The 23,148-nt window shown below is 46.2% G+C and overlaps 2 protein-coding genes across 2 annotated transcripts; one reads left to right on the top strand and one right to left on the bottom strand.

Annotated features, from left to right (window-relative positions):
• Positions 1 to 21: 21 nt before the first annotated feature.
• HACD3 (3-hydroxyacyl-CoA dehydratase 3) lies at positions 22 to 11,579 on the top strand. The gene is made up of 11 exons (XM_059482028.1): positions 22 to 149; positions 725 to 767; positions 1,798 to 1,871; positions 3,754 to 3,918; positions 5,291 to 5,342; positions 5,706 to 5,816; positions 6,433 to 6,560; positions 7,060 to 7,172; positions 7,658 to 7,764; positions 8,541 to 8,672; positions 9,610 to 11,579. The coding sequence occupies exons 1-11, from the start codon at positions 63 to 65 to the stop codon at positions 9,684 to 9,686; spliced, it is 1,089 nt and encodes a 362-aa protein (XP_059338011.1). The 5' UTR covers positions 22 to 62; the 3' UTR covers positions 9,687 to 11,579.
• A 164-nt stretch (positions 11,580 to 11,743) lies between these two features.
• On the bottom strand, positions 11,744 to 21,451 carry INTS14 (integrator complex subunit 14). The gene is made up of 12 exons (XM_059482027.1): positions 21,213 to 21,451; positions 20,841 to 21,115; positions 19,513 to 19,620; positions 17,573 to 17,728; positions 16,466 to 16,584; positions 15,903 to 16,045; positions 15,080 to 15,172; positions 14,464 to 14,608; positions 14,077 to 14,210; positions 13,856 to 13,974; positions 13,416 to 13,481; positions 11,744 to 12,572 (listed from the first exon to the last, which is right to left on the bottom strand). Exons 2-12 carry the CDS (start codon positions 21,060 to 21,062, stop codon positions 12,321 to 12,323), a joined length of 1,557 nt encoding a protein of 518 aa, XP_059338010.1. The 5' UTR covers positions 21,063 to 21,115; positions 21,213 to 21,451; the 3' UTR covers positions 11,744 to 12,320.
• Positions 21,452 to 23,148: the final 1,697 nt, after the last annotated feature.

Below are 23,148 nucleotides of genomic sequence, written 5' to 3'. Positions count from 1 at the left end.
CTCCCGGCGGGGGTCGGAGTGCGCAGGCGCGGGGGCGCCGCGGGCCGGTGCGGGCCGGGACGATGGCGGGGCCCAGCCTGCGGCCGCACGTGCACTGGGCACAGCGGCACCGCGAGCTCTTCCTGCGAGTGGACCTCAGCGACGTCCGGGTACGGCCGCGACACCCGGGGACACCGGGGGACACCGGGGGAACTCACCTGCGGGGGGCATACTGACCTGGGGACACCCGCGAGGGGACGTCGGCGGACACCCCGGGGGTGACACTTGGGGGACGCCGGGCGGGGACACCTGTGGGGAACTGGGTGAGGGGGGAGACTCACCTGGGGGACCCCGGGGGAAATCACCTGCGGGACACCTGGAAGGGCTCACCTGCGGGGGAAATCACCTGCGGGGGAATCACCTGCGGGACACCTGGAAGGGCTCACCTGCGGGGAAATCCCCTGCGGGACACCTGGAAGGGCTCACCTGCGGGGAAATCACCTGCGGGACACCTGGAAGGGCTCACCTGCGGGGGAAATCCCCTGCGGGACACCTGGAAGGGCTCACCTGCGGGGGAATCACCTGCGGGCGGGGAGCACCTGCGGGACCCCCAGGGTGGCTGACCTGCGGATCCCCGCGGGGACAGCGGCTGCGGGCTCGGCGGTCCGGGCTGGGCTGTGGGGACCCCCCGGGTGGGTGCACTGACCCCGTGAGCTGTCACCTAATGCATGTTCTCCCTCCGCAGAACCCGGACATCACCATCACCGATAATGTCCTGCACTTCAGAGGTAGGGGCTCCATCGGGGGGTCTCAGCCTGGCCCCCACCCCAGGGCTGTCCCACTTGTCCCCATGGCGGGGTGCCTGGTCCCCATCAGTGGCAGGAGCCACTGTGCTGGGCATGTCCAGATCTGCCACATTCCCACCCACAGCCCTCTGTGTTCCAGCCCTGGTAACCACAACAGGCCCTATCTTATCTAACAAGAAAACCCCAACCTCCCCATATTTAAATACCAGTGGAATTTCCATATATCCTTCCCATCCTGGGCCAGCCAAACCCTGGAGATAACTCACAGTAATTTTTCCTTTCACAAAGACCTTGTGTGCAATTCTTATCAAGCCTCCACATCAGGAACTAGTGCTCCATTTGGAAACTAAAGCAGATCTTGCCCTGAAAGATGTTTTTTTTGCAGCTGGACAGAATTTTTTAAGATGTCTCATTAGGAGCTGCTGCCTCCTCGGTGAGCCACAGCCAGGCCATTTGATAGGCGGGTGTTGCACATCATGTTCTCCTTGGGATCAGTTTACAGCGTGGAAGGGTGGGAATTGTACACAGTGTGCAGTTTTGGAGCCTTTCTGGGGACAGGATCAATGTGGGAGATAACAAACCCTGATAAGTGCCCTTCTGCTGCTGGGAGGGACTCCCCATATCACCCTCCTACTCACCCAGCAGCACCCATCTCTCTGGGTGCTCTGTTGTGCAGAGGCTGGATCCCCCAGCAGGAGATTTTCTGCTGGATTTGAGTTATCCCTGAGCAGCCTTTTGATCCCCTCTTTTGGGAATTTGACATGCTGGCTTCCTGCAGCAGGGACCCTTTTGCAGCGTGGTGCAGACTTGCAGCAGCTTTAGCTGCTGACTCCTGCATCTGCCCCTCCAAGCAAGGTTTTGGTGTCTTCCCTGTAATTGTGTGGTTTCCTCTTGCCTCTGAGGAAAGCACGAAGAAAGTGCTGTGAGTAAGTGCTGAATATTTCTGTGTACAAAGCATCCTTTGCAGGTGGAGTGTGTGGAACCACACTGACTGTCAATTCTTGTCTTTTAGCCCAGGGTCACGGTGCCAAAGGAGACAACATATATGAATTTGAGATCGAATTCCTTGAGCCAGTCGAGCCTAAGGTAGGTATTTTTACTTCTCTAGTTCTTGCAAAGAAAAAATAAATTTTGAAGAACTTGAAAGGGAAATGGCTGTGCACAAAGTTCCCACTGTACTGTTCAAATTTTTCTGTTAACTCAGTAACAGCCAGCTTTGTGGCAGTCCTGTGTGCCATTGTCTTGTTTTAATGCAAATCACCTCACTGGAGCTGCTGCTTGCATGGACCAGCTTGAGTAAGCACTTGCTTGTCACTTGTTCCACAGCAGTTTAAAGTTTTTTTAAGGATTTAAAGTGGGAGAATCTGGCAATGTGTTGTCTGATGTAACCTTGACTGGAGCTCAGGGGAACACTGTGCAGTTAGTATGATGTTTCATGGCTTCTTTTGTAGCTGGACAAAAGAAGAAAGTCAGGAGAATTTGTTTCTGGCTTGAGCAGATTTCTTAGGCTGTGGTATGTTGTGGTTCCTGCTGGAGAAGTCTTTCCTTAATCCCTGTTGCAGTGTGAGTGGGAGGAGCTGTCCCTCTGTGTTACTCACAGGTGGCTGTGAAGTCTGTCCCCACTCTCAGAGCCTGGGGCACAGGAGAACTTGGGCTTTGCTCCTGGGGCAGGATTTGTGCTGCTTATTCCTGGCTGAGTTTGGGATAGCTCCAGTCAGACTGGGAGCCACCGTTCACCTCTGCTCTTCAGCAGGGAGGGAGAAGGGAAGGAGACCATCAGAGGGGAAATTTCCAGGCTCTGTCAGCAGGCATGTTTCTGGTGTGGCTCCTGCCAGGTGTGGAGTGGCAGACAGTGAACAGCTCTTGGTTCCAGGGTCTGGTCACTGCCTTATCATCTGCCTGGCCCACAGTGTGGGAGAGGTGCCTGTCTCTGCCTGTGCCTGTCTCCTGTGCTGGCAGACACAGGCTCTGCTGTGAGCCAGGCCTGGAAGGCAAGTCCTTGTCTCTGCAGAGCAGCCTCCTTCCAAAAGTTGTCACTCTGAGTCACTGTGGAGGGACTGGAGAACAGACTGAACTCTGTAACTACAGATGGTCAGGACCAGGCAGCATCACAGTCCAGGTTTTTCTCCTTTAGTTTTGATGTGCAGCATGAGTTCCCCTTGCTGGTGCCAGCAGTGAGAAATGGAGCCTGTGGCAGGCAAGGATGAGGTGTAGTAGCTGTAAATTACAGCAGCAGCCTTCAGATGTGTGAGGAGCATCCAGGCAGCCTTGACAGAGCAGAGCTGCTGTAACATGCTCAGTTAGGAGTGCAGCTTGTGCAGCAGTTTCAGCTGGTCTGACAGGCAGTGCCATGTGGAGCAGCCTCAGTGGTCAGAAGGGCTCCAAGGTGACAGTGCCATGGGCTCCAAGGTGACAATGCTATGGACTGTAAGGATGGAGAGGTTCTGGGCTGCCATTGTGCAGGTGGAGAGGCCTTGTGGGGTGGCAGTGAGCACACTGCTTGCTCTGTCAGCTCACCTTGTGTCCAGGAATTCCCTAAGGCTCTTAGCTCCTTCTCTCGGTGCAGCAGGGGTCACCTGGGGTCCCCTGTTTAGACAAGTACCTGTGGCTGCTGGCAGTGTTATTTTTACTGCTGGCTATAGGAGGTGGGTGGCTCACAGTACTAAGTGCAAGAAGGTGTAAAGCCAAGATCAGGGGTCTGTCTAAGAAGGCTGGCACTGGGGTCTCTGCTAGCTCTGTGGTGGGATGCAGTGGTGCTGTGATATGGGCAGGCTGCTCATCAAGTCGTGCAGCTATCACAGCTGCCATCTTCAACTGGACTGCCCTTTGCTTCCATGTCTTGGTTGGCAGAGAGACATTTGTGCCACCACAGTTGTGTCATCCCTGCCTCCTTGATAAGGGGAGCTTGGCTACCAACTCAGCCTCAGAGCTTGTTTCATTGGACTTTTGCTGATGTGTCTGCCCCCAGCCTGTGTGCAGGATGACCCAGAGGCAGGTGAACATCACTGTGCAGAAGAAAGAGAGTAACTGGTGGGAGAGGCTGACCAAGCAGGAGAAGCGCCCGCTCTTCCTGGCGCCCGATTTCGACCGCTGGTTGGACGAGTCGGATGCTGAGATGGAGCTGAAGGAAAAGGTGAGTCCTGTGGGCACCTGGAGCTTGTGCTGCCACTTACAAAGTAAGGGCAGCTGTTCTCCTGTGCCTGAACCTGCATTCTTCATTTACCAGGAGTTCCTGGCATGTTGATTGTTATTGCTGTTCTATATAGAGTTGGTTAAGTGTAGCATCCCATGAACTCTCTCCTCTAACCATAGACTAGTCCTCCTGGGAGGAAAAGACAGACTCCCACGTGGACTTCCCCTGGTTTCCCCTTTGCCTGTCCCCTCACTGGCTTGGTACCACTGGTGGCTAAGGAGAACAACCCCCTTTGCCCTGCCCTTATCTCCGCCCCCCACCCCTTCCCCTTCTTAAGCTGCCTGCGCTAGTGGCTGCCCTCTTTCTCACCGGGTTCCCTTCAGCCACATGTGATACACTCTGCTGGAATAAACCCTTGCAGAAAGGAGCCTTTCTTGCCTCTCTCGCTGACCAGCTGTGGTGAGTGTTGTGTGGGGATCTGACTGCCCTGCCTGAATGTTAACCCAACGTGCTTTTCTACAGGAGAGGTTTGTTGGGAACAGGTAGTAGGCAGCAGCACCCACCATTCAATACCAGCTTTTTTAGTTAAGTGGTTCAAATTGTAAGTGGGGATTTGGAAATACGCACGTTTCTGGTTAGAATTGGAACTGGAGGCTGTGTGCTGGCTCCTTGCATGTGCCCCTTGCCCAGTGTGCTGATCCACAGAGGATCATGTCACTCTGCCATGTGGAGCCCAAAGGAGAGAGTCCTGGACATTGTCTGTGTGGGAAGCAGGGATTGCTGAGGCTTTCCTGAGCCCCTGGCTGGCCCTGCTCGTGCATTCCCACCATCTGGTGAGCTTGAGCAGCTTACTGAGTGGGGAGGTGCAAGATGGACTTGGAAAAGGCTTGAACAGACCACGTTCCTGCAAATCCTTTTTGCAAAAACACTGCCCTGTTCCCCTCTGCAGCCATGAGCTTAGCAGGGAGCAGAGAGGGGCACTGCAGTGCCAAGGCCCAGGAGCTTTGGGAGAGGCAGGCAGAGAACCTGGGCTGGATGTTCTTTGTTCTCCTCAGGTTGCTGGTGGATCATGTAAGACACAGCACAGTCATAACTGAGAATTAACAGAGAGAGCCGAGGCTCTTTCAGCAAAAGCATCTAATTACTAGAACAAACCACATGGTGAGGGCAGGATAACTGGTTAACACCCTCTGGCTTTTACTGTACTATAATTTCTGGATGATGAATGTTCTGGTTTATGCTGGTGAAAATTTAAACCTTCTAGCTACTGGGTGCTTGGCTGAGTTTTAAACCCACCAGCTTTGCAGTAGTATAGTTAACAAATCACTTGCTAATTACAGTAAGTCTTTAAAACCTTATCCTTCATCTTAAGGAAGAAGAAAAGATTAACAAAATGAAAATAGAATCCAGAGTCCCAAAAGACCGTAAGTAACTGCATATTTTTAATGGGTAAAGTGGGATTTAGGAAGTTTGTTCACACTTTGTGAACCTTGACTCTTAAGGAGTTTTGAGTGGCTTGGTGTCTTGGAGGGGGATGTTTGTTTTGTGAGCTATTAGAAATTTAATAAAAATGGACTGAAGTTTCCAAGGAATGTCAAAAATCTGACTAGCAAGTTCTGGAGTTCTGGCAGATAATGGCAAAAGCAGAACCCCCAGTGCACCCAACAGTGCTTTTATCACAATCAATAACTTCCCTTTTCCTTATAAGCTTTACTCTCAGAAATCCTGGTATGCAGCTCTGTTAGCATTGTACTCTGCTCACCTAATGTGTTTATTATTGATTTTAGCTTTCAAACACCTGAAGAAGGGATACCTAGTCATGTATAATCTTGTACAGTTTTTGGGATTCTCTTGGATTTTTGTGAACATGACAGTACGACTGTTCATCTTAGGAAAAGGCAAGTAATGAACACTATTTTATTTATATTGGAGGGTTTGAGTTGATTTTCAGTGTTGTTTTTAAGACCTTTTAAATGGCAAAATCTAAAGGGAGATATCTTTAGGAACTAAACCACAAGTGCAATGCCAAAGAGCACAATGAAAGCCTTTCAAAGGTCATCAAAGTGTCAAGGGCAGGAAAATACTGTCCCCTTGTAAGTCACAGCTGTGTACTCTGTGAATGATACTTGTGCTCTGCCAGGATCACTTCTAACAAAATCAGCTGAAGCAAAATGTCTCGCTGACTGCAATGTTAATGTTTTTGAAAATGATCTGGACAGAATATTTTGTTTTTGTAGCAAGAACAATCCATTCTGTTGAGGTACAGCACTATTGCCATTTTTGTAAAGCAATTACTGAAATAGCTCTTGATCCTTCTGTGTGTGAAATGGAGCAGTGTTTCTGCCCCAGCTGCTGTGAGTTCAAGATAAGGCCTGTAAAGAACTTATGTAATTATTCATCATGTTTTTCTCAAAAACAGCTAGAATCCTGTTATCACAAGCTGTGCTGCTGCACCGGCTTCCTGAGCATGGAAATTCATTTGTTCTAAAATGCTTGGTTTTCTGTGTCTTACAGATTCCTTCTATGACACATTTCACACCATTTCTGATATGATGTATTTCTGTCAGACCCTGGCATTAATGGAGATCATGAATTCACTAATAGGACTGGTCAAATCACCGCTGATCCCTTCTATAGTGCAGGTTGTATTTCTAAATTCTTCTCCTTGCACTTATGTTTAAAAGTAAATGTTTATTTTACACAAGTGTTGAGACTCTCCTAAAATAAGTGATGCAACCTCCTGGCACTGCACTAGAGGATTTCTTATTCACAAGGCAGGAACCCATGCCTTGGCTGTGACAGGCTGTCTGTCTCCTTCCATCACCTGGGTAAGGGAGTGCAGGACGGCAAAAGCAAGAAGCTGATAAAAGTACATGATTTTGATTTGGTGCCAGTGCCCTTTTTATCCTGGTTGTGGTTGTTGTGCATAAAAATTAGATGGCTGATTTGAGACTGGATCCCTTGGATTGGACCTAAATACAGGGCAAGATTCTTACTTGTAAGAAGTAGGTCACAGCTCAGCTGTGAGTTAGTTGTATGCTCAGAAGTGTGAGGAGTAGATATCTTGTGTTTCTGTCAGCAAGGACTTGCCCTTCCTTCTGATGAAGAGTAAATGTTCCTTAATATGTTTTTCTTTAATAGATATTTGGAAGAAACTTCGTTTTGTTTGTTATCCTTGGAACCTTGGAGGAAATGCAGAGCAAACCTGTGGTGTTCTTCATATTTTATTTCTGGAGTATCATTGAGCTGTTCAGGTTGGTGGGATTTTCCTCCTACCAAGTGTGCACAGAACAAAGTGGTTGTTCCCAAGAAAGAAGATTTTGATCTTTGTATTTTTTGGAAGAGTTGGCCCTAGAGGGCCCTTGAGTCATGGACTGTTCACAGCCTTCCTTCATCTGCCAAAAGCTGAGGCAAGGCTGGAGTCTGGAAGTGATACTGCCCTGTTGTTTATTTCTTTGATGCTTTGAATTTCCATTGTTAAATGAGGCCTTTATCTTTGAACCAAAGTAATTTTGAAGGTTTTATTAGGCAGCCAGGCAGTTGCCTTCATGCCTGTGTTCAGAATGGCCTGAGCTCTGTAAGCTGCCCAGTAACTCTGTGTCCATCATCATCCACAGGGACAATGCCTTGAATATTCTGGTGTCATTTGGGAATTGTGTTGAGCACACAGTGTAGATACACAAGACCAATTCTCGTAGTAGTTACCATTTTAAAGTGTTTGTTTCTCCTCACACTGTAGGTATCCCTATTACATGCTTTCCTGCATTGGAATTGAATGGAAACCACTCACCTGGCTCCGTTACACTGCCTGGATCCCTCTCTACCCCTTAGGGGGCTTGGCAGAAGGTATCTCCTTAAAACAGTTTACTAAATAATGAATTCAAGGCTGGGAAAATAGCTCAATTTCTTTTTTTTGGCAGCTGGACTTAAAATAGTAAAATAGAGCAACAGATAAATAGATTTGCTTTGAGGTGAACTGAATATAAGCATTTTGTCTTTCATACTGAATCAGATATTATTTTCAATTTGATGTAAATCTTCCTTTTGGAGGAAAGACTCTTCCTGGAGGGGGAAGTAAAGGCAATGATGGGTTGCACGAAGAAATGGAATAAGAACAAGCTGCACAGGAGGCCAGTGCTCACTTCCCTCTGCTGAACCAAAGCTTTGTCTGCTGGGCCTGACTTGCTCAGCCTGGCCTGGGTTCACACCAGCTCCCAGGTCTTGATATTTCTTGTAAATGACTGCAGAGGACAGGCAGGGGCTTATTCCTGTGTTGCAAACCCGTGTCTGTGAGCCAGGAGGAGCTTTGGGCATTGCCCAACACCAAGCAGGGGGAGGAGTGTGCCTGTTTCATTGCTGGGGGTATTTCTGGATGGCAAGTCCTGCTGGCACAGGCCCTGGCGCTGCAGCTGTGCCTGAGAACAGAGTCTCACCAGGAAGGTTCCCTGCTGCACCCCCTCAGGCAGGTGATTCCCAGCCTCCTGCATGTTCAACACCTTCAAAATTGCTGTCATTAATCAGCACTGGCAAATTAGAAGGGACTATGCTGAAATAGTTGGTGTGGGCTGGGTAATTATACATTTTATCTGTACTTGGTAATGATGGTGGCCTTCTGCTTTCAGCTGTCTGTATTGTTCAATCCATTCCAATCTTCAGTGAAACAGGGAAATTTAGCCTGGGATTGCCAAATCCACTGAATGTCACAATCCAGTTTCCATTTGTGCTTCAAATATATCTTATAGCCTTGTTTTTAGGTAAGTATTTAATTCTATTTCTCAATATTGAAATAAAAAGTTTCCCCTGAATAACTTGATTTGTCAAAGAAAATGAAATCCCTGCATCTTGGGGACCATGGCAACACAAAATTGCTTGAGATTAAGTGTTATCCTTGTGGATTGTTCATGTAAATTTGTCAGTGATTGAGGGGAACACACCCCTAATGAGAAAAAGGTGATCTTGGTAACAAATTAGCAGCATAAACTTGGGTTAAAGAAATAATTTTTACATGCATTTATAACCATAGTATACTTAGTTTCACCTTTTAGGAGGTATTTGAGCTTTAGAATTATGTAGTGGCAATCTAAACATAATTTCAAATTAAAGTAATTTAGTTAAATGTTGCAATATAATCACAAATGCAACATGATTTCATGTTTTCCCAGGAAACAATATAGAACTTTCTTTTAATAGTAATTTAAAGAAGAAAACCTGCTTGAGACATTGTTGGATTCTGGTGTTAATTTGTAAACACAATTTAAATTCCTGGTACCCACACTCATGCTGGGTATCCACAACTCACCACAATCTAATCCAGAATTTTAAACTGAACTTTCACTAGATTTCTCCTGCTCACAGACATTGCTTAAAGCCACCCTTCAATTGAGTTTCACTCTGAAATACCTGGTTCATCCTCCTTAGCTCTGCACAGCTGGTGTCACAACTTCATGTTAAAGGTGACAAACAAACCTTCTAAGCAGCTCTTTGCCAAACAACCTGTGCAGCAACTCCTGCCTCAGCCAGCCAGACAATACTTGCATTAGCTTTCACTGCTACACACACCCCTAAATAATTTATTTTGTTGTGTGGTGGTTGGGTTAGTTGCGTTCTGTTATTTTTCCTTTAGATCTGGTACAGCCATTTAGCATAAAAAGACGCAGTGATGTCCTACCTAAACACTTCATTCTTTCCCAGGGGTATTTGTAAACTACCGTTACCTCTACAAGCAAAGGAAACAGCACCTTGGACCAAAGAAGAGAAAGATGAAGTGAAGCAGGACTGCAATGATTTCTTATCTCACTTGGGGACAAGATAAGCCTCTAATTCTTACGGTTTTACCCACTGTAATGCAAGAATTTTGTAAAATGAAATGACCACGCTAGATTTCATGATTTCATAGTGAATTCAGGTAACATTCCCTTATATTGGATTTTGTTCCCTTTCCATCATCTATGCATGGCATTTACCATTGAACATTTAAACGTGTATCCTGTCAACCAGCATATTAGAAAGAAATCCTATTATCTGCATATGATATGCTTATAATCAGTGGAGCAGCACTAACTAGAAATAGTGTTTATCTTTTAATTGGAGATTTGCTCTTTCAATATTGCATGCAGATAGGGCTTCTGATGTGGGATATGCTCTTTGCTGGCCTGTGCTGTTCCTGGGAGGCATCCTGATGGCAGGAGGAGGCACAGTCTGAGGCCACTGTGCAGTGTTTGGGTGTTTATCAGCCACTGGGATAAACTTGCTCAGTATATAACCCCCCTTTTCTTCTGCAGCATTATTGATGGTACAGAATTAAAACTGGAAGTAGTTAATGCTGATTTAAATGCTACAACTTAGTCTGTTTCTAGTTAAGCCTTGACAGAATAGGAGCTCTGTGTGGACCATAGCAATGTGTATTCCTGTAGCAACACATCCTGTCCAGTCATTAGGGAAAGGAAGCTGCCACTGAGGGCAGAAATGCTTCCCTGGTTGGTAGAGCAAGCACTGAAATGTAACAAAACAAGGGAACATAGGTACCAGCATTCCCCTGGCATGTGAATCCAACAGAACTCCATCCAACCCATGCAAAGGGAGAATGGGGAATTCTCATGGGACATGGGGCCCCTCTGATCCATCCTGCCAGGGCTGTGGCTCCTGTATTTACAGCCTTCAGCAGGGCAGCAAAGTCACTCTTCTACCTGCATTTAGGGGTGCAGCAGAGAAGTTGGTGTGTGTGGTTGACTGGCTCCTGGGGGGATGGAACAGGGGGGTCAAATAAACTTATAAATAAATATCAAATCTTAGTAAGGGAGGTCCCACGCAGGTTTGAAGGACCCTTTTCTCTTTGCTTGCTTTAACCACCACCACTAAAGAGAAGCTCCCCCCCACATTTCAGGTCATCTGCTGGCTCACCTGGAAACCTCTGGTTCAGCTGACTTTATTTCAGCATGTCCTTCTTCACACTGAGCCTCCTGTAGCTGATCCCAGATTCCTCTGGCCTCCTTAACTCAGCTTAGAAAGGTACAGCAAGTTTAGTTCAAACTGCACTGTGGTTATGAACAGGTTGTTTCCCAACTGCCACTGCCTCAGGCACTGCAGAGCAATGCCAGCAATCCAGGACAGACACAAGCTGAGATTAGCTTAGTGCCATGTTACTATTTATCTTTTTCTATTGCAAAACAATATGAACCCTCCAGAAAATTATTTTATATATATTAAAAGTAACAAACTGCAGAAGGTTTGTGATATGGACCCAGTGCTTGTTACTGTAAATGAAATAGTGTTATGAGACTAACATAGAAGCAGTACAAGCTCCACGCTGCATTTCACAAATTGTGTTCTGTCAACAAGAGGCGTGATACAACTTCTCTTTGGGAGAAGCACAGCCTACTTTACTCAGGAGAGTTGAGCACTATTTACACAATATTTCACTTAACACACACTGTACCTATGTTTGAAGTATGTGAAAGGGTTGAATTAGCTGAGTAACAGAACAGCAAGGATCACTTTCATACTTTGATTTCTTCTCTGGGCATTTAAACCTCTGTTATGAAATCCGTATGTATTCATCAGTGAAACTGTGGTACCTAGTGCAAGCTGTCATGGATCTTACACTACTGAATTTTAGTCCTTCAGAAAGAATGTGTTTCTATTAATAAAGATTTACAACCAAATTTTGTTTTAGTTCAGTTGTTTGTTCTTTCAAATTATACAACTTCCTGAGAAGTTATATAATTTGATATTTAACTTGAGATAAACAGCTGGGACCTGAGCCTTCACCAGGTCAGTCTTTTGGGCCACACCGCCCACTATGAAAATGGAAAAAATCCAACTTAAATTTTCATGAAGAATTACTCTTTATTTGCATTATGCAAATAAAAAAAACATATGTCCCAAGATCAAGTTACTTTCAGAAGCATAAGCACTGCAATGCAAGTGATAATGCTTAGTACAAACAGTCTGTCAAGTTGGGCATAAAGTCAGGGCCAACGCCCCAAAATCAGTTTTGTGTCTGATCCTGCAGGGTGCTTTTCACACCTTTCTTTGGACTAATCAAGTTGATGTTTAAAGTGTAGTAGCTGCCTTTTAGGATATTTTCACCAGCGAGTTCAGTTGTGCAGTAACTGCATTTTGGGGAGGCCAAAATCCAAGAGCTGCCAATGGCATTTTTTTCTCTCCTCACATGTACTAAATAACTTCTACCCATCATCCAACACCACCACTGGGTTTGGGACACTTTCCACAGTTTCCAGGTCTGACTAACAGCCACCACAAACGAGCTACGTTTGTTTAGAGAGCACTGATGCAAAACTTCCCCGTTTGGATAGGAAGTTCTTCAAACAGCGATTGAACAGGCCAGAAGAAAATCTGAACTGCTTGAGCCTTAATCTAGAGAAGCTCCCAAAATGGAGACTTCACATTCTCTCAGTGCTGCTACTGGAAAAGTCAGTCTGCAGAGGAGCAATGTTGTGATCATAGGCAGCATATTCTGAGGCCCCAGTACTTGCCACCTTGAGCTGCTGGGCCGCGTGTGTGAGCTGGAAGGCGGCGTCGGGGTGGGCGGTGTCGGGCAGCAGCGTGCACTCCCGCTCCAGCATGTCTGCCACGCCCTTCAGCAGCTCCAGGAAGCCGAAGGCCAGAGCTGCCTTCCGCAAACGGTTCAGCTCCTGCAAAGACACAGAACCCTTTTAAAGTCACTCCAAGCCTCGACATCAAACGTGGGTTTCTTGTATCTGTTTTTAAAGGTGATGTTACTCACAGTACAGCTGCTGGAAAGTGCCCAGCTGCTCATGGATGATAGAAAATCAGGGCTGAAGATGACAGTGGTCTTCCCTTGATTCTTTCCTATAAACCTCCACTTCTTCCTTTTGTGCATTCAGCTATTGTACCTGCCTGCTTTGTCTGTGTCCCAGCAGGGCTCCAGCTTAGGCTTCACTGACTGACTGCTGCCTTTGACCACAGTGTCCAGTCAAATGTAGATACATTGATTTTTCTTCCCTATAAACTGAACAGTGCTTAGTGCACTTAGGCAGGCTATTCATTCTTCAGGTCTCTGGAGGCTGCAATACCAAACTGCTTCAGCACTAAGCTTGCAAGAGGAATAATTACCTCCAGCTAGTCTGCTTATGGATCATTATGGTGTGGCCAAATGTGCCTGGAACTTTGTCATTCTCTGCTTCAGTTGTAGATAAAATGGAGGAGACATTTTCAAGACTCAGAATGACATCAGGGTTCCTATTCCTCTCTGATCCCTGTTAATTTCTGCCTGGACAACAGCACAGAAGTTCACCATGGAAGTAGCAGAGGTCATGAGGGGCACTTGTAGACATGACACATCTGTGCCACAAAATGTAGTGCCAGACCATTGAAATGAGACCCCCTTGTCTCACCCAACCAGCCTGTAAGTTTTGCAGAGCACTGCAAGCCTGAACAGAGCACACTGTGGTTCCTCTGTCAAATGCATCACCATCGCTGTGGATCAAACTTGGCCACCCTGGAATGTTACTCACTTTATAGAAGGTCTGTGTTTTTTCAGGGAGTTTCCTTGCATTTCTCAAGATCTTCTGTACATCTGTCTGCAGAAAAGAGAAAAAAAATTCAAAAATCTTGCTAGCTTCTGGGGGAAGCTGCAGAACAACCCCCAACGCTTTATGGATAAATTATCCTGACCATTGACAAAACTGCAGCTCACAAAGGCTGAAACATAACTGGTAATTATACTAAATCAAATAAACCAAGCCAGATGCTCCACTGGAGACACAACTCTCATTAAACAAGCTATGCTTTCTGATTGCATTTTAATCATGACATTGTAAAGAGGCAGTGTTTATAAAAATGAAAGAAAAGCAATAAAGCAATTACTCTAAATGGGCAAGACATGCACAGACTGCAGTTCCTGCTGAGATGGCTCCTGCTGCTCCAGGTAAAGCAGCACACCCTGGCTGATTACCTGCAGGCCACTGGGTTTGATCCACACAGTGACATTCTGAGCGTAGCTGCGCTTGTTCTTGGGCTGCAGAGGGAAAGGGCTCTTGTTGTCATCCTCTCCATAAGGATTTTCTTTTGCATCTGGGAGAAAAAATAAATGATAGACTTAGCAACCAAAAATTGCCAAGATCATTCACACAGTGCTGCATGTTTAAGAGTTACTCAGAGGAGTGTGACCAGCACCTGAAATGGGGCCAAGCTGTGCCATCTTCCCCAGCCATGGGAGGGGCTCAGGACCAGGTTCAAAGAGTGACATCATGAGGTTTGATTTCTTCTTGCTATCAGCTTGTGAATAAAGCATTCCATACCACTCTGGCCTGTGAAAAAGAGCAAACCCTCAAAGGCTGAAAATCTTCCACCCCTCTGCATAGAATGTGCCTCCCTCTCACTGTGTGGAGGCTCAGTGTTTGCAATTTGTACTGACAGAAACAAATCTGCAATTAAAAATCCACAGCTTAGTCTAGCAGTGCAGAGTTCTGCACAGAATACAGATATAAATAAGCATAATTTATAAATAAAGCCTAAATGAGCAAAGTAAGAGATTTTTCAGGCAGACATCCAGCTCCATACCCCAACTGGACGAGAGCCACCATGCCTTCCACTTTCAGGCTGCCATGTAATAAAACACAGAAGTTGGGGATTTTCCCAGCAATCTGATTAGCTGAATTCTCATCTTCAGTGTCATCTGTGATCCCAGGTCCCACCTCATCCCCCTCTGGGGAAGAATCAAAGCAAACAAAGAGAAAACATGAGAATAAATTCAAACACAAGAGATCTGTTTCCATGACATTACCCTTTACTGTCTGCCTGCAAGAGTTAATTAATACTTTTGTAGAACAAACAGCTGCAGAATGAACTGCTTGGGCAAAGTGGCACACTAATGATACATAAATGTTCCACTGCATTGTACTCAAGGGCATTAAATATTAATCTTGCACCACGTATTTCATGGCTCATTATTATTCTGAACTGTATGTTTAGCATGTTCTATTAATAATGATGTTGGAAGGACCCTGGCCCCTCTATGAACTTCACAAAGAACACAGGATGCAAAACAAGAGAGCTTGCGGTCAAGGTTTTAATTTTAATGCAACCACACAAATATGTGATTGCATTAAACCTGTCCAAACCTCATTACAAGGGAAGCTTAAAGTAGTTTTTGCTGAAATAAACCCAACTTGCTCACCTCTGTTAAGTGCAATGGGCAGTACCAAGTGTCTGGACAAGACAGGAGGGCTGGAAATGTCTGCAATATCTACAAACCCAACAATTTCTAGATCTGCAGGGAGATAACAGATTTAAATCAGATTTAAGACAGTTTAAGTCATAATTGGAAATAACTGAAATGTATTCAGAGGCTATTGAACATCACCACCACCAGGTTTTCTGAAGCAATGACTAAAGGTGGCACAAGAGAACCCATACTGAACTGGAGTGCAAAGGTGTTAATAAGTTAGAAATACATAAAACACACAACTTTTGAAGATGATTTTCAGCACACACAGACTGCTAACTGCTGCCCACGAGCTGTGCTGCTGGACAGTTACAGAACTGAGCACCTTGATATTTACACTGCACACAATCCACTGCTGTCTTACAAATTCCAAAAGAGAAAAAGCAAATACCTGCTGCTCATGGGAGCTGTGTCCACTAACGGGAGGGCTGGGAAGGTTTTTCTTTGCACAGTTTTTTTAAAAAATAATTTGTCTTCACTGAAGCTTATGAGGGTGTTCATGGAAAGCAGCCTGTGGCTGTTTCCCACACTCTACCCTAGAAATTGTCACCCTGGGCTCTGAAAGTGCCTCTACCTTACTGTACCCCACATGGATGAAGCAGGATGGTATTTTTGTTCCCTGGTGTCACACATACATCAAAAAATTACACAATTGGAGACTGATCCTTGCAGAGACAAAGTGGATGAAGTGGATGAAGTCCACAGGATGAGAGGTGGTAGTGAAAGGGCAGAAATCAAATGGATTTTAGTAAAAAAGCAATCAAAGATTTGTTACCTGTATTAATTGCTTTAGGAATGGGGTCTATTTCCTCATCTATAATGAAAGGCTCTGGTCTGGGAAATACTTGCACATCAGATGTTAAGTGGCCACACTTGAGGACAGCATGGAATGGTGTATAAGCCAGGTCTATTAGCTTTCTAGAACACAGGTATTAAGGAAAACATAATACATATTAAATGAAAATAGTTTGTCTAAGGCACACTAATTTAGCTCCCAAACCTTTTTTAACTACAGTTAATTCAATAGTTCAAATGTTGCTAAATTATGAAACAAAGCAGCATTATCCCAGTCATGGAAAATGAACAATAATTATGGAAATTACTGTCTTCTATCTGCCAAGCATAAACAGATGCCACAATTTGGTTACAATGACTAAATAAATATTGACCACAACTAGTGAAGGCCAAGATGAAATTACAGTTAACAAGATCAAAAAATAAAAATAAAGAGTTTAATTAGAACATCTAATACCATCAGATTTCTTATTGTTTGTGTTTTTCTTTTGAGATACCAACTGGGGACCTTCCCAAAAGTCTGTTATCTACAAGTGCACTCACCCAAACATGGACTGCACGTTCTTCAGGCACAGGGGGCCATCAATGGTGAAAATCTGCCCTTCCCCATTGTTTAAATCAATGAGCCGTTCCAGGCAGTCTAAGGAATCTGTGCTTTGAAGCTGCAGAAAAAGAAAGGAAAATATTTTTGTTGAGTGTTCTTTTTATTCTCTTTTGTACTAACCAGTATTTTTAAAGAAAATATACACAACACAGCAAAAAGCATCTGATTGGATGCTCCCATGATTTTTTGTTCTCTCTCTCCTTTCCAAATAAACCAACATTCTTTGTCTCCCAGGCAATGTTCTCTTATTACTTATCAGAAATAGATTATTTATTTTAAATATTTATTTTAAATATTTTCCCAGTTATTTTGAGACGTTAACAGTGCTTCAATCCACCAGCTTAATCAAAAGGATCATCCTTGACAGAGACCATGAAGCTGAGATATCTAATTGATGCCTAAGCACAAAACCCTTCTGTGAAGGACACAAGAATACAGGTGTCAAATCAAAAGCAATGCTATTAATAAAACTTAATCTAATGAATATTAGTCAAATAGGCTTCTTTTTAAACAAATGTTTATGCAGCAGAATTCTAACTCCTGTGAAAATTTTTAAAGCTGGGATTGAAATTTGCAAGAGAAAGAGAAAGGAGGAAGAAAATGACACCTTTCCTTCAAAACTAAGGGAAGGTGTTTTGAACACTGGCTTGGAGACTTCAGTTTTCCCCTCTCACATTTCTACATACAGCTACTGTGTCTTGAGTGTTAAGCATCTTTGCAGCACAAGTAATTTATTCAAGAACTTAACTGTAGATTAAGAAGAGCCCCAAAAGCATTCAATGTGATTAATGCAGTAGTAATATAAACAGAGACATTAAAATCCCATAATATTCCCCAGGGACAAACTGACATGATTTATAAAGACTATGGTAATAAAGCAGTAGCAGTAGATATTAACAGTGCAATAATAAACCTTTAATTCTCTTTCACCCGTAACTAAGCACCAGAATGTCAACTAAACCTTAAGCACGGGAACATCAACACAAGTGGCCGTTAGCTCAGACAGGACCAACAATTTCCCAATGCAACAAAGAATAAGCCATCACCTCTTCCAGGTTGGCCATGCACATGACGTAGAGCTTGGACGGGAACGGGAAGGGCAGTGGGAACCTGTTGCTGTCGCTGCGCTGGCTGTGGGTGGCCAGGGAGTGGCGCAGGGAGCCCCGGCCGATGCCCAGGCAGCCGTCGGTGACCAGGACAACCTGCGGGGACCGGGACAGTGAGAGACACTTGCGGCTGCACCGCGCACCCTGCAGGAGCCTTCCTGCAGCACCTGCTCCCACACAAACTCCCTATCCCAGCAGGTTTCCTCCACCCAGCTGGGCAAAATTTCCAGAAGGAGCCCCACATCAAGGAGAAGTTGAAGACTGAACCCTCGTGGTTTACACAATGTGCATGGTAAATAAGTGTTTTCTTGGCATTAGGTAATTGCACCAACATTTGAATCTCATACATTTAAGTGTACACTACAAGCACGGTGGCTACACAGCCAAAAACCAGCCTCCTGCGGCTGGACTCAAGGATTCCAGGTTTATTGTCAGATGAATGATAAAGCATCTTTTCTGGATTTCTTCTGCAAAATCTGGAGAGCAACTCAACTTCCACTACAAGCCACAGAAACCTCAAAAAAGGTGATGTTTCCATGGCTTGTAGTGGAAGTTGGGTGATCTTAATGCTTTGCAAATACAGCTGCATTATCCTCACATTCTGCAGCAGAACTACTATATCAAAACCACACTTTTTCATTCAATTGCACATCCAGAGTCAATCCCTGTGGAAACCTGCACTAATTACACTGAATAATGGGATTATTTACACTCAGCTGTGACCCAGCTTCCAGAGGAGTAAAAGAGCTGCTCCTTCAATGCTGCATGGCAACAGCAGGCATGACTTCTGGCTGCTAGGTAAGGAAAATCAAACCCAGCTGAAACTCCACGTGTAATTGCTACATCCAGATTTGTATTCTCCCTGCATCCTCAGTCTCTCTCAGTGTCTCCTCAGAACTGGTGCTCACCAGTGATGTTTTCCACTACTCCAAGGCTGCACAGTTCATTCCTCAGTGCCCTCCACCACCCCAGCAACTTAAGTGCCAGTAAAATCAGCTATGGCACAAATGAGACACAAAACAGTTGAGGTCTAAGCTCTGCCTGGTTTTCACATCTTTCTTGTTGTTTGTTTTCTTTTCTGTCCCAAGGTGCCCTTTGTCCATGTTGGATGATGAAGCAGTGCCTCACCAATAAACCTCTATCCTTTTTCTCCTTTAGGAATATTGCTTCAGGCATCTCCCCACCTCACTGAGCTGCAAAATTACTGAACTTAAATCAAGTGTCTGAGAAAACCAAGGGTTTTATGGCAAACCCTGCCATAAAAGGCAGCAGATTTGGAAGGCTGAGAGCTTGCAGGGCTGAATGGGGGCTGTGAGCAGCTGCATGGCAAATGACTCATTTGGGAGAGAAGTCAGATCAAAACACAGCAGCAGCAGCCCCACGCTGTTGGTAGAGATCTGGGATTGTTAAAGCCCTGGAGGACTGGAAGGGAGAGGCTCCTGATGTGGGACTACACCCTTTCCAAATGCACTGAGGCTCCTGGGACAGCAGACTGCATCCAGATCAGACACCAGGCCTGCACAGAGTGCTCCTGCGCCACGTTTCACAATCCACTGCACCACAAGAACACACTGGGCAGGAAACAGCCTCATTTTTTTTTTGTTGCTGAATATTTTTATAAAGCTCACCTTCTGTTCATACTGCAGGTTTAGCCAAAATACTAATTCTTTGTGGTTTTGCACAAAGCATGCCTGAGAGCATTCCAAACTTTCAAATTACATTTACATTTCTATGTGCAACTCACAGGAACAGAATCAATCACAGAATCACAGGATGCTTCAGGTTGGAAGGGGTCCTAAACATCACCAAGTTCCAATCTCCCTGCCAAGGATAACTGAACATGCAGTGAACTAAACCTAAACCAGAGCAATCAGCCTTACCTGGCAAGGAATTGCTGCCCCCCACTCCTGCTGGACAATATTGCAAACCCCCAGCAGCGCCGACTCCAAACAGGTTTTGTCATAATCATCCATGTTACTGAGGGCTTCCTGCAAAGACAAACACCACAGTCACTGCTGGGGGAGCATCCCTGCCAGGCACACCAGCAGGCACTCCTGCCTTTCAAGGAACTGCAATATTATCAACATATTATCAACTGTATTAATATTATCTTTATATTAATTTATTTGTAGTATATTAACTGTATTAATATTATTAACTGTAATATTATCAGCACAGCTCTTTAACAGTGAAAAAACACCTCTGCATGTCTTAAAAAAGTGAAAACCTGAGGCAACATCTAACACGAAACATTTAGCTGAGAAAATCCTCCCAGGTGTCAGAGCAGAGACCACAAGGAGTTTATTTCCAAAAACTCTTTGGCAGAGAGAGAGTGACAAACCCAAAACTCACATCTGCATCCATAAACCAGCTTTCCTCTTAGAAATTAAAGCCTCACACTTAGCATCACCAGGGTGCAGCTGTGAGATGAACTTGCTAAAGGAGCTGGTTGGGCTCCTGGCTTGTGAAATTCCTCAAACGAACTCTTAGGAAAGTGAAAATTAATCAGAGAGGATGCACTGGCACTCTCCTGCTGAACTGCAAACATAACAGAGAACAGCTTTAAAAATCTCTTTGCCCAATGGACAAACCCAAACCATGGTGCCCTGTGAGAGCAATGTGTCATTTCCCCCTGCATGTGCGGGTCAGCTATAAATGTACAAATTTTACTGGATTCACAGGCTCCAGTGCCTTACTGCATTCATGTGAAACTTCCCTCTTGGACTTTCCACTTCCCATTTCCTCCTCCCAAATCCCACCCCATCTTTGAGGCCTAAAATCACTCATTCTCACTCTTGCACTGTTTTGACCTCAACACACTTTTAGCAGCAGCTTCTCTCTACCAAAGCCTTTCTAAATGCTCCTGTCAGCTGCATTGTTTACCAAGAGCAAACCAACAACCACACATAAAAACAGGGACATTACAGACCCATTTGGGGAGCTTCATCAGGCAGCCCTTCCCTCCATCCCATTTTTAACTCCATTCCATTTCAGAACCAATGAGCCACACCTCAGTGCTCACCTGCAAAGTGCAACTGGCAAAGCACACTGATTTCACCTGCCCTTAAAATGAGGACAAACTCACTCAATTCACAACGTTGTGCACAGCATGATACCAAATCACACAACTTCACCTTGTTTTGATGGCACAATTGGCTGATTTTTAAAAATGTCGACGATTTACTGCTTTAGTGTTCAAAGGCCCTACCTGGAGTGTGTTGTAGTCTCTTGTGAAGGGCACCATGAGCTCCCAGAGGGATGAAAACACCACCAAGGCCGTGAACTCCAGCTTGTAGTTGGTGGCCATGTGCTCGAAGAGCATGGTGAGCCCGTGGGCAGCCAGGTGCTTGCGCTGGTACTCCTCGGAGCCCTCCACCGACACGGGCCGCGTCATGGACAGCGACACGTCCACCACCACCACCGTGGGCATGGCGAGCCGCCCCTGGGCCGCCCTCACGGACGGGCTCGGCCGGGATCAGCTGCCTGCAGGGGAGGAAGGCACAAATCACCACCAAAGCTGCTCCTGGGGAGCCGCGCGTCTCTCCCCCTCACGCTGAGCCCGGGCAGGAGCGACAATTACCCTTGTCCCCCTCAGAACGAGGGGCTGAGCACGGATTAGGTGAATGCACGCTGAACCCCGCACGGCATTTCCAGCCGGGCGCAGCGCGAGGCCTGGAGACGGCAGGAGCCTCGCCTCGCTGGGGAAAGGGCGCAGCGCTGCCGCTCTGAGGGCGGTCGGGCAGGGATCCAGCCCTCCCGGCGAGCCTTCGCCCTCAGCGGGGCTGTCTCGGAGCGCTCCGGGCCGAGCGGCGGCGGGCACGGAGCGGGGCGGCGGAAGGGAAACGCTGCTGCACACCCCGTCCCGCCGCGCCACCATGCGTCCGGCATGGAAATCGTCCGGTCGGATGGCGCGGCCAGGGCGGGAAGGGCCGCGCCTCACGCAGTCCGCCCGTGAGGACTGACCCCGCGTAGGAAGCGGGAATGTGGGATGGCCGTGCTGGGGGAATGTGGTGCCCACGTAAAATAGCGCCACAAATGACCGCTATGTGTGGAGAAGAGTTTATGGATAAGCATCCCGGCTGGGCAGTGCGCCTCCTTCTCCCGCTTCTGCACCTGTGGGAGTGGGGGAGCGGGAGGCAATGAACTCCAGTGCAAAACTGGGGTGTACTCCTGAAACTGTGTGTTCAGACAACAGTTTGCTTTAAAATTATCAGAGAGGCACAGGGTAGTTTAGCCGAAAAAGCCCTCTAAGATCGTCAAGTCCCACTATTGTCCCAGCGCTGCCTAGGCCACCATAGGCCATGTCCCCATGTGCCACATCCATCCAGCTTTAAATCCCTCCAGGGATGGGGACTCTAGCACTGCCCTGGGCAGCCTGCTCCAATGCTGAACAAGCCTTTCAGCAAAGAAATTTTCCTTAATATCCAACCAAAATCTCCCCTGCTGCAACTTGAGGCCGTTCCCTCTCCTCCTGTCCCTGTTCCCTGGAGCAGAGCCTGACCCCCCGGCTGTCCCCTCCTGTCAGGAGTTGTGTAGAGCCACAAGGTCCCTCCTGAGCTCTCTCAGCTCCCTCAACCACTCCAGATCCTTCCCCAGCTCCATTCCCTTCCCTGGACATCCTCCAGCACCTTGATGTCCTTCTCGCCATGAGAGACCCAAAATCAAATCACACATTTCTAATTCCCCTGCAATAAATCTGACTATTAGACTGCTGTGGCTGTTAAATCCTTGGCTAGAGATGATGTTATTTCTTCCCCTGTGAAGCTGCACCATATCAGTGCCACAGAAGAGTCCCAGGTCCCTGCTCTCTCCCTCTGCCTCAGTGCTCCTGGCACAGGCCCTGAGGGATTTTCCAGCAGTGAATGAGTTTTAAACCTTGCTCTGGCATTGCAAAATGGTCACATACTGTGGCAAAGACCAGCAGAGCTGCTTGTCTGGCATCTGGCCTGTCAGCCACAGGAGATGCCTCAAAGTGTTCCATGTTTAAAAGTGTTTATAAATGTGATTTAGCCGCTGCCAGGGCCGTGAGGGTGATCCGTGTCCATGGCTGGTGCTTCAGTGCAGGAGTTTGTGAAGGGGATAATCACCTGTCCTCACACTGAGAATAACCTGTGGTAGCAGACAAAGGTTCAGAGATAGACCCAAATCTATACAATACTATTTAATCTTCTTAGGGGCTGTGGGTATTAAACTGGATTGGGAATTCCTCCACTAACATGTCCTTCACACCTGACCCGCTCTTCTTTTGGGACTCTGCCAGCAGAGGAGACATCCTGAAAATGGGATCATTTTCACCTGCCTCTCTCTGCAACAGCATCTCCCATCTGGTTGTTAAGTACCAAAGAAGTTTCCAGCAATACACTCAGCCTCTGGAACTCCCCTTCCTCCTGGACAGACCTTTGGAAGGTAGGCTGGGGAGCTTTGTGTGATTGCTTGGATTTCGTGTTACTGAGACAGGAGGTTAGAAAAGGAGTTTATTAGGAATTGACCTAAACTTAGAAGACCAGAGAAACAAT

This window comes from Ammospiza nelsoni, chromosome 14 (genome assembly GCF_027579445.1).
Source record: "Ammospiza nelsoni isolate bAmmNel1 chromosome 14, bAmmNel1.pri, whole genome shotgun sequence".
In the NCBI taxonomy this organism is placed as follows: domain Eukaryota; kingdom Metazoa; phylum Chordata; class Aves; order Passeriformes; family Passerellidae; genus Ammospiza; species Ammospiza nelsoni.
Note: the sequence above shows the minus strand (reverse complement) of the source record. Positions and strands in the feature narration are given on the sequence as shown.

Coding starts and splice junctions, on each gene's coding strand:
- HACD3 (XM_059482028.1), top strand. CDS start 63: ATGGCGGGGCCCAGCCTGCGGCCGCACGTGCACTGGGCACAGCGGCAC. Junction 5,343..5,705: donor ATCCAGAGTCCCAAAAGACC/GTAAGTAACTGC, acceptor TATTGATTTTAG/CTTTCAAACACCTGAAGAAG. Junction 7,765..8,540: donor CTTAGGGGGCTTGGCAGAAG/GTATCTCCTTAA, acceptor TTCTGCTTTCAG/CTGTCTGTATTGTTCAATCC.
- INTS14 (XM_059482027.1), bottom strand. CDS start 21,062: ATGCCCACGGTGGTGGTGGTGGACGTGTCGCTGTCCATGACGCGGCCC. Junction 17,729..19,512: donor GGGCAGCAATTCCTTGCCAG/GTAAGGCTGATT, acceptor CGGTCCCCGCAG/GTTGTCCTGGTCACCGACGG. Junction 13,975..14,076: donor ACAGCTTGGCCCCATTTCAG/GTGCTGGTCACA, acceptor TTTTTCTCCCAG/ATGCAAAAGAAAATCCTTAT.